General features: G+C 35.1%; 1 protein-coding gene across 1 annotated transcript; it reads right to left on the bottom strand.

The window, feature by feature from the left end:
• Window positions 1-8,253: 8,253 nt before the first annotated feature.
• LOC111887539 (dehydration-responsive element-binding protein 3) lies at window positions 8,254-9,098 on the bottom strand. The gene has a single exon (XM_023883714.3). It carries the CDS (start codon window positions 9,081-9,083, stop codon window positions 8,424-8,426), a length of 660 nt encoding a protein of 219 aa, XP_023739482.1. The 5' UTR covers window positions 9,084-9,098; the 3' UTR covers window positions 8,254-8,423.
• Window positions 9,099-11,451: the final 2,353 nt, after the last annotated feature.

Genomic DNA, 11,451 nt, shown 5'->3' on the forward strand with positions numbered 1-11,451 from the left:
CTTCATTGGAATACCCTGTAATGGTTGTTGACAAGTCTTCGTGACTCTGTACACATTCATTACAAGAGGGTAGCGCATTTAAGTTTAAAGCCTAACAAGATTTCAATTTGGGAGTGTGAAATTAGAATCATTGAAAGTTTGGTCAATTGGTTTATTTCACAAAGTAAGGATCATAGATAAACATAGAGTGCATACTTGGTGTTTGTCAAAGCTATTGTTTAGGAAAACATAGTGTACATGCTTGGAGCATGGAATACCTAGTGTTTTAATTCAAGTATAAAGTTGATAAAACTGAAACAATGAATAATGAGTAATCAGTATGGTGATAAATAGAAGTAGTCTATTTATATTCATAGGATTTGATACCATATTTGATTCATTTATTCTTGTGTTTCACTTTGCATGTTTTGACTTCCATAATAACTAGGTTATTCTTACGGAATGACTAAGTTATTTAAACCATCCACAGTCGGTCATATGTTGGAAGTAGATATGAATCAAGACTGTCATGGTTGGCTTGTAGAGGTCCAAGTTGGTGGACAAAGTTGTGCTACAATGCTCATGAGTGCTGATAAGTTCTGAGTATTGGATTCAACCCGCGCTCATTTGAATCACTTCATGGATTTTATCACGAGTGATCATGAGACGATAATATCTTATATTCTTCAAACCTAAAGATATGAGTTGTTACTATGAGTTGGGTATACATTGATTGCGTGAAACCGCATTGGTAACTCGATGTTATAAAACGTGTCTTTGTGTATGATTCAACAAGTAGTAGAACAAGCCATATGAGTCGAAGTTTATCCATTCCTTTTAGCTTTGAGATAAAAGCGATATCTGTGGGCCCCTCGATGATTTAATGATGATACATGTGAGTGCTTGGCCAAGCCAGGACTGATTTGATTTGTTCGATCAGTCAGTCATCATAAATCGGAAATCGGGAAACAACAGATGAACAGAGAGAATGATTTACAATCCATGTCTCAGTCCTTATGATATCTAGAATGGAGGAATATATGATCCCTTATCTAATGGACAAGTCATTGACAAAGGTCAGAGATCATCGGCAAGGTCAGATTTGACGGAAGCTTTTGAGAGGTACGATTGCCAGTCGGTTCTTAGAGTCATACGCAATAATAGTTTTAGACTTATCCAAGTGGGAGACTGTTGGATTAATGTCTAAGTCCATAACTATAATTGGTAAGACTTGACCCGACCCGGCATGGTCCATTTGGGTTGCATGGCATCATGCATTTGGATAGACTATAATGAGAGAAAAAGGTTTGTTAATATATTATAAGTTATAATGTATTAATAAGATTATTTAATTAATATTGATCAAGAATTAATCTAGAACTAATTAAGTGATCAAAAGAAGACTAATTAAATATATGAGTTGATTGTGTAAATCATCCATACTTGTATAGTGGGCTAATGCTCCATGGATTATCAAGTTGGGCTAAAACCCGTAAGATGCTCCATGGTGTATTTGAACCCATGGATCCAAGGAAATGGAAAGTCATGACAATTAGGGTTTACCCTAACTGTAACACTATATAAAGATCATACTCTTGGAAAAATCGGACACTATGTGTGAATAGAGAGGGCTAGCCGATTTTAGAAGTGTGGTGTTTCTCTCTAAGTCTTCCAAGTGAATTTGGTGTTGTGTGAGCCATTTGAGGTGTCACACTTGGGGCACTAGGCACTTAAGCTTCTTGAGGACATTCTACATCAAAGAGGTATGTATTCTATCTTGTTATATTCTTTGTTTTGTATGCTAGATTAATATAATATCTTGGATGTTCTTATTTGCATGTATAATAGAGAAAACATAGATCCAAGGTATTTAGGGTTGCATGTACACTTAGGAGTGTTAGAATGCTCAAAACCCAACATCTTTCTCTTATAAATTCTCTTACTCATTTTTAGAAAACCCATTTCTTTTGAAAACCTTTTTCTCAATCCTTAGTTTGAGTCCGGACATACCTGAAGGTGTACCCGAATCCCTCAAACCTAGGCTTTGATACCAACTTGTAACACCGAAAAATTTTAAACTTATTTTATTCATTTTTATTTCATAAAAATGCACATTATTCCATGTAAACACTTTTTTTTATTCAAAAATCATCAACAAGGTTTTCAGAACATTATGAAATTCCAGGATCTGTATTCATCACTCTTTTCTCTTGTGTGTGTACAATCGAGCCGCCGCTTACCTGCAAATCTGAAGAGCCTGAAACACATAACACATAACATGGTAAGCACGAAGCTTAGTGAGTTCCCCAAAATACCACATTCAACACATACGCCACTCAAGGCTACATATGACCCTCCGGTCGGTGTGTCTCAGTGCAACCCTCCAGTTTTGTATCGTTGGACCCTCCGGTCCGGTCTGTATCGTTGGACCCTCCGGTCTAGTCTATAAACTCCGCATAGCATAAATCACAAAGACATGATGCATAGCATATCACATATAACATAATACTCAATGTAAGCACATAAGACCCTCCGGTCACACATAACTACCACTCAAGGTGACGTATAGTGAGAAGACTCACCTGCTACTGCCGACTGAAGAACAAGATCATGCTGCTCCGACCACCATCACGAACTCCACCACTGAATCACCGAAACCAATAAATACCAATAACAACCAAAATACCCCTGGAAAGTCAACTGGTTAACTCTTGGTCAAAGCCAACCCTCCTGTCTGACTCTACTCGCCGAGTCGCCCCAAGACTCACCGAGTCCCACAACTCTGAGTCAAACCGTACTCAATTCACGGAGTCATCCCTTGACTCACCGATTCTCAGCTTAACCAGAAAAGGTTAGGACCTCAAGACCAGACTCGCCGAGTCCAAGGCTATCTTCAACCAACTCGCCGAATTGTTCTTCCAACTCGCCGTGTTTCTGCCTATCTTCATGCAACTCGCCGAGTGCACCCATGTGACTCGCCGAGTACTACTAGCTCTTAACCTATACAGAGGCTTTCCAAGCCATGCAGGGTTTCCAATCCATAGATCTACTCTTATACAAGCCATCCATCACGTAAAGTGGCAAACTTTATGTGGATCCAAGGAGATTTAAGCATAATACACTCTTGGGCTAAGGTTTGGGGCTAAAAGACTTCATCAAAAGCTCTTGAACAGGGACTTTATGCTCTTTTGGATCATCACTACTCTAGATCTGAGGTAGCAACCTCAGATCTAACCTCCAAACTCAAGATAGCACTAGATATACACCCAAAAATCCCACAAATGATAGATCTAGATGGATAACAGCTCAAGCAACGAATCATTACCTCAAAAGAAGGCTCCAACAGAAGAATAAGTCAAAGCCTTGAAAAGCCCTTTGCCCCAAGCCTCTTAATCTTCAAAGATCTCTTCAACAAACACTCCTTCAAGATCCAAATGTTCTTTAATTCTCTCACAACGAATATTAGGGTTTCTGGACTTCAAGGGAGAGCAAAGAGGCTAGGGAGAGGATATTATGTTCTTTATATAGGGCCTAATCCCTGGGATTAGGGTTTTCTCCACACAGCACCAACTCGCCGAGTCCAGCCACCGACTCGCCGAGTTGGCCACTAGTCACGCGACCAGAATCGCGACCCTACTCGCCGAGTCTACCCATGGACTCGCCGAGTTGACCATTCACATTTTCACTTTGAACCTTGAACCTTGCACCCCTGAACTCGGGATGTTACAGTGCGGTGCGGTTTGAACCGCAATTTAGTAACTAGAAACCGCAAACCACACCGTATAATGCGGTTTACAAAAACTACAAACCATAATCCGCACCACGAAAGTCAAAAACCGCATTATGCGGTTTGGTGCGGGCGGTTTGTGCGGTTTTATGCGCACCCTTAATTAATATATTAGTTGAAAATAGATGGTTGATTTATTAATTTATTATGTCATTACTAAATTAATATGAGATCAATAATTAAACAATTGATTTGTTAATTTATAATATTAATAAATTAATAAGAAATCATTTTGAATTAATTGATTATTAATCAGAATTAATTTGGAATTAATTTGGGATTTATTGGAATTACTTAAATGTATAAGGGGTGAATTGTAATTATTGAATAGTTGAACAAAAGAAAATTTTTTAGAACCATCCAAGGGGTGGATGGTTTTGGGAGCTTCTTTAGGGTTTCCATAAGCCTCTTGGATGCATATAAAGAGAAGATTTGGATTGAGATTAAATCCATTCAAATCTTACTTGGTTCCTAAGGTACCTAAACTATAAATATAACCTTTTATAACCTTAATTTCGTTCATGTACTTCCCATAAGTGTTAGGAACAAAATTTTCCTCTCTTCCTCTCTCTTTAACTGTTTGGGTAGTTCTAGGATTTTGGTGTGAGCCATTAGAGATATCATACTTTTGGTGCTAGCTTTCCAAGCTTTGCAAATGAATGATTGAAGTGATTTGTTTACTACAACAAATCAAAGGTATGTAACCCTAATTCTTGTGTTTTTTTTATTATATTAGGCTTTCAATTAAGGTTCATTTATGTTGGATTCAAAATGTATGACATAGATTCTTTAGGTTGTAAGCACATAGTTTTTTTGTAACCTATAAACCCGTAAAAAATGTTATATAAGATTATGGCCAATTCCATTTTATTTAGTATAGAGAACGAAGAGTTCGATTATGTTATGACACATTGGGCCATAACGAAGTGTTTTTAATAGTTATTGGGCCATGACGAAGAGTGTGATAATGTTATTAAGAATATTAGCCTAAACCTCTTGGAAGTCCAACAGTGAAGGGATGTGCTTCCACTGTGAGTCTGTGAACCTAAAAAAATAAGTTGAAGCAACTTAAAAGCCAAGTCAAAGAATGGAGGAGAGGTAGCAATGTGAGCATATTAAAGAGTAAATTTCTAAACTGAAGGAAACTGATGAAAACATTGATTGTGGATCAGGAAAAGATCAACTTTTTATTGAGTGGCGCAACTGCCTAAAAAACATGGCCGATATTTACAATAAAAGAATAAAGTTAAATTGGATTGGAAAGGCTGATAATTTCAATTTTTCATGGCATGGCATCTTAAATAAACCTCGTCTACAAATTGCCATCCGTGGCATTATGTGTAATGGATAATTTATTATATATATCCATCTTGGGTTGAAGTCGATATTTTTCAATTTTTATAGAGAAAAATTTCGACATTTTGAAGGGTGGTTTTTGCGAAGACCACCGCCATGTTATCTTATGGCGCATTGCATGCATAACGTGCTCAACTAGAGAATTCAGGAACTAGGAATTAGTCGCCTGTATTTTTTTTTTTTTTTTTTTCAATTGCCTAATGCCTATATGCCCCTTAGGCCCGACCCAATACATGGACAAATTGGACTATGGCCCGGTATAGCAAAATGACAAGAGCATAAATTTGATCCAATAAATAATACTGTGTATATATAATATATAATTTTGGCCCAATTTCAAGTTCAATCCAAGAAATGGTACAATATGATTATCAGCGTCTGAAGATGCAACAAATCGTCATCTTAAAAGTGTGGGTGCGAAGCATCTTGAGAAACCAACCGAGTTCTTGAAAACCACACTGTCAACATCCAGAAACCAACCGAATTCTTGAAAACCACATTGTCAACATCCATGGGGGGATTTTTATTTAAAAATTAAAAATTATAATAAAGATAATGGTCTTTTTCTTCTTTTTCGTCCTGGACCTTTAAAAATATTTAATTTTTTAGGACCGGTCCTGTCAACATCGAAAAGCAGAGCCTTTTAATCCACTGATGGTGAGTAAGTTTACAATTTATATACTTCTCTCTTATACCTACTTGCTAATGCACCTACCGAATTTCTTTACTTTTCATTTTAATATGATATTTCTCTACTTCGATTACTAATAAGCATCCTGGTATTGTGATTTCTGAAGCATAGTCACCAAAAATCTAATAATTTTAATGTTTTCGATTTCTAAATTGTTTTTGGGTGAGTTTGATTTCTAAGCTTCCTAATTTCGGTCTTCATTTCTTTATTCTCTTCTTCTCATTTTAATTTCTCTGAGTTATGACTTCTAATTTGAGTTCGTTTTTTTATCTGATTTCTTAATCACATTTCACCAAAAATTAGGAGAAGTTTGAAGTTTTTGATTTCTGAATTCTCATATCTCCTATTTTGTATTATGTTTTATTTTGGGTAAATTACATGAATGGTCCCTCTGGTTTAGGGTAAGTTGCACGTTTGGTCCCTAACTTATTTTTCTAACTCGGAAGGTCCCGACTGTTTGTTTTTGTTACACGTTTAGTCCATGTCTTACATAAAAAGTCTATTTTTCCATTGATTTTTTAATTTATTTAAATAAACACACCCCCAACCCACTCTCTCTCATTATCTTACCTACCCTATCTTTTTTTCATATTTAAATAATTGTCTTTTTACGTAAAATAGGGACCAAACGCGTAATAAAAACAAACAGTAGGGACCAAGCGTGTAGCAATAACAAACAGTAGGGACCTTCCAAGTTAAAAAAATAAGTTAAGGACCAAATATACAAATTACCCCAAACCATAGGATCATTCGTGTAATTTACTCTTTTATTTTCTCTTATTCTCTGCTTCTCATTCCAATTTACAAGTTTTGACTGGTAAGCTTCTTGTATTTCTAACTACTTGGTCCTTTTATATCTGAATTTTTATGCTTCTTGTATTTCTGACTATTGAGTTCTTTTTTTATCTTATTTTTGAAAGATAGGTCACCGAACATCAAAATAAGTTTGTTGTTTTCGATTTTTAAATTGGGTTTGGGTTAGTTCGATTTCTGAATTCTCATATCTCTCATTCTTTTTTTCTTTGTGTTCAATGTTTTTATTTTTTCAGGAATTAAACTGTTTGATTTTTTTTTCTATTACTTTAGGGTTGAATCTGACTTTTTAGAGGCAGCAAAAGCCAGAAGCTATAAATTTATTTCATTATTGCTATTATTGTGCTCATTGATGCTCTTACATATGGATGTTCACTGTTTTTTGCTAGATAAATTTGTATATAAGTGTATGCTAAAAGGGTTGTTGCCCGATATTGGCCATCTGGAATGCATTGGTAAAGTTTGTAGATAATGGTTACAAGGTGAATTCTTTTAAGTTGAGGTTACTTGGATGTTGGAAATTAAGGTTTTGTACTTGAATTTGTAATTGACAAATTTTGACTTCTATTTAGGGAAGTGGAGGTTAAAGTTTTCTTAATGACTGAGATTAGCGAGCTGATCTGGATTTTCAAGTTATAATGTTAAAGTCTTCGGTGGTGTTGTTCATCTAAGATATTGTTGTGCTGGTTTCACTCATGAAAGTTCAACGCTATTGATGAGTTGCTCATGAAATTATATTGCTATTGCTGGTGAAAATCTTTAAAGTATTCTCCATCTAAAGCTCAAGTTTTGTGGTGGTTCTAGTTTCTTACTTGCTCAACATGTTAAAGTCATTTAATGTATTCTGATGTTGTGATACGGTGTAATTAACATTTTTTTTTATTCTAGTAACTATTATTTTCTAGACTGTTTATCGTTTTTTGTAATATTAAAAATGCTCTTGTTAAAAAAACGAATTCATGTCACGAATTGTAAGTAATAAATAAAATTAAAAAAAAATTTAAGCATTATTTAATCATCTCGCCTAGGACATTAAAAACTAATGGACCCTTTCTTCCCTCGGCCCAAAACAACTCGATTAAAATTTATGCCTAAATGATAACATAGATATGTGTATATGCAATTTGTCTTTTTTGTTTTACAAAAATTGGTAGTTTATAAAATAAAAAATTAAGGTGTGTTGATCTAAAATTAACAGCAATTGAAATAAAATATTTTATCATTAAAAAACAAAGATCAAACATTTTGAACGACTTGAGAATTTAAATATTATGGTTTTATATAAATAATATGTTTTATAAAATTATATTTGCTTTTATAATTATTTAAAAAAAACTCGAAAATTCAAAAAAATGATAACATTGAAATTATTTTGATGTGGAGGATAATTTCCTAAGTTAAATGATCTCCTTTGGGGATGATATAAAATGTAAGGTGACAAAAAAATAATATTATAATATGGATCCATAGTTCCATACCTACCTCTCCTAGTCTTACCATGAGATAAAGAATTTTGTGAGTCATTAAAAAATATTGGGAGGTAATATTAGTTATTAAACGTGATATTTTCAAGTTTGTTGAAGAATTTTGTGCTTCTGTCTTTATTCCTATTAAATGTAATGCTTCATTCTGTACCTCCTGAAAATTTTTTAATTCATGTGGAGTATAACATATTAGCCAAGTTACTTGCAAACAGATTAGCCAAGGTGGAATGGAGTATAACACATTAGCCAAGTTACTACCATGAGAAAGGATCATTAGTAAGTAATACAATTCCTAGCTACCAGCGTCTCCTAACTATCCCTGAAAGGGAAAACTATCAATGTGATCAGCCACCACCCACGACGGATACATCCACCCATCCACCGTTTCAACCACAAACTCACTTGATGACGATTCAAAACACCCATCTAGACTGGGTAACTCGATGATTTCACCCAGCTCATCCACCGGATTGGCGACATTATCAGCAGATAACATAGACCCAGTCGACGACGGCGGTTGCACCAAACTCTCCGACGATGAAGAGACAAACTCTTGCATGGAGGCTGCTTTCGCGGCGGCTTTTTGGACGTCACGTGGAGAAACAGAAGCTGGACGTGGCAAAGAGTCTCTGAGTTGAGGAAAGTTAAGAATGGCGGAATTACCTTTGATTGATAACGCGGCAACATCATGAGCTCTGGCAGCCATCTCCGCCGTGGAAAAACTGCCGAGCCAAATGCGTGACTTCTGACGTGGTTGTCGTATCTCTGATACCCATTTACCCCATCGGCGGAGTCGGACTCCACGATACACCGGGTGTTTGTAACTTAAATCACCAGGATTTGGACGTGATCTCTTTTTAATCTTGCAAGACTTGGGTTGCAAACCGGAGGATTCTGATCTTTTTGACCCACCGGCGGCGGTGGAGAAGGAGGAGGAAGACGAGGAGAGTTTGGTGTTGTTACTACCGGCCATTGATGTTTTTTGGGGCGCTATACCAACGTGTTATTTGTAGGCGACTAGCATGATCGTAATTCGTACGTAATATTCGAAGGGTACGACTTTCATGATCATTTGTACTTGAATATGTGAATAAGAGAAAGATGCAACCAAAAAATAATAATAATATCCACCACTATATATCTTTCAGCACTTGTAGTGAGTTTGTCGTAACGTTTTAAATGAATGGAAGGAAAAAGTAATGACATAAATAAATATCATGATTTATTGGTAGAGCTAATCATAATTATGATAAATATTAAGACCAAATTATAAAATAACCATTCTTTTAGTATTTATTATAAAACTATCGTGTGAAACATTTTGTATTACACGGGTTTATTAAGTTTTGGTAACCACAAAGATCATGTTCATAAAAAAAATAAGTAATGAGTGAGTTTGTAACCTTTTGGTAAACCGCATAGACTATTTATGTAATTTGGTCTTAATTAATCTATACTAATAAAATTAATTAATATGAATTCACAAATGGAATGTACTATCTACATTAATATACATATACATTAATTAATATATTAATACAAAGAGTAATTCAAAAATAGAAAGTTATTATATATATTAATTAACATATGTTTTTTCTATATGAAAAAACATCATAAATGGTCCTTGTGTTTTTCCAGATTCTGAAGTTTAGTCCTCGTGGTTTAAAAATCTCATAAATGGTCCCTGTGCTTTCAAAACTTTTGACAGATGGTCTTTATTGCTAACTCTGTTAACTTTTGTCCGTTAATTGAGGAGCATTTTCATCATTTCATACCACAGGGACCATTTATGATCTTTCAGTTATTTTTTTAAAAAGAAAAAACTAAATATAATTATTTAATATCTCTCTCTCTCTCTCTCTCTCTCTCTCAGAACACATATACAGACATTAAAACCAATACTCCCTACAACCAAAATCTTTGTCTATGATCCACTCCCACCCCCACCATTTCCCTTTCTCTTCTCATTTTTCTAAATCCACGAAATCGAGCTGCTCTAAGCATACCTGCAATTGAGAAAAGAAAATCAAAGTTGAGCAGATGAATGAAAAACCCTCACCCTTACTCTCTTCCATTTATAGAAACAAAATCAGATCAAGCAATCAGAATATCTAATCACATTAAGCAACAAATAACAAGTAAAAATAAAGAATTTTCTCTAATCTAATATGATCACGACTAGAAAACGCTCCAATTAATCAAAAAAATCATGAGATTCAGATCTTTAGATCTTTAACGGGTAGAAACCTACCAAAAACAAGATTCAAAGTACAGTAAATAGAGTTTGAGGAATTACCGAAATGAAAAGAGGATCAGCGAGAAGATGATTGAGATCAAAAGAAGCAGAAGCTGATATGGGAGAAGGCGTTGGGGAAGTTGAACCCTAGCCCTCAACTCTCTTTTGCTATGATAGATGCGCAGCCACCATCGACCTCATCTGTTATCTTCAAGTCACCTTCTGCAACATCGACCATTCAATAGCAAAATTGACATCAAGCCACCTTCAACGCAGACAACGATTTTGTGGTTCAAGACTGCCACCGGAGAAGATGGATTTGTGGTTCAACATTCAGCGCCCCTATCTTCACCCGCCACTGCAAAGATCGTCATTGGAGCAGGTTCTGAAGTTTAGGTTTCAATTTCCACAAAGAAATCAAGCAAGAACAAACCCAAATCAAGTAAGGATGCAAAGGAGTGATTTTATTGACCTCAACAGGAGACGAGATAAAAGGTATTGGGATGCCGGAGATACGGTGGGTACGAATATGTTACAGATGTGTGTGTATGTATCAACATGTGTTTATGTGTATGTGTATGCGTGTGAGAGAGAGAGAGAGGGTGGGACCCCCTTTGCATATTATTTTAATTTTTTCTTTTTTTAAAAAAAAAGTGAAAACATCATAAATGGTCCCTATGGTAATGAAATGACGAAAATGCCCTTCAGTTAACGGACAAAACTTAACAGAGTTAGGGATAAGGACCATCTGTCAAAAGTTTTGAATGCACAGAGACCATTTATGAGATTTTTAAACCACGGGGACTAAACTTCAGAATCTGGGAAAACACAGGGACCATTTATGATGTTTTTTCTATATTTTATAAAATTAATTAATATGAGGTGACATTTAATAGGTGAAATTTGAATAAAAAAGAAAAAAAACTATAAAAATGACAAGTGGATATTAAATAATTCAAAAAATTCTTGAAAATGACAAGTGTCAAAATGAAAGAGAATAAAACATATGATAAAATCATTGTTATTTATTAGGATAAGTAGATAATTATCCAATTTATATAACATGGTTTTTGGATTTGTGAAATTACTTTTTCTAATATCACAT

The sequence above is a fragment of the Lactuca sativa genome, chromosome 4, assembly GCF_002870075.4.
Source record: "Lactuca sativa cultivar Salinas chromosome 4, Lsat_Salinas_v11, whole genome shotgun sequence".
Taxonomy (NCBI): Eukaryota; Viridiplantae; Streptophyta; class Magnoliopsida; order Asterales; family Asteraceae; genus Lactuca; species Lactuca sativa.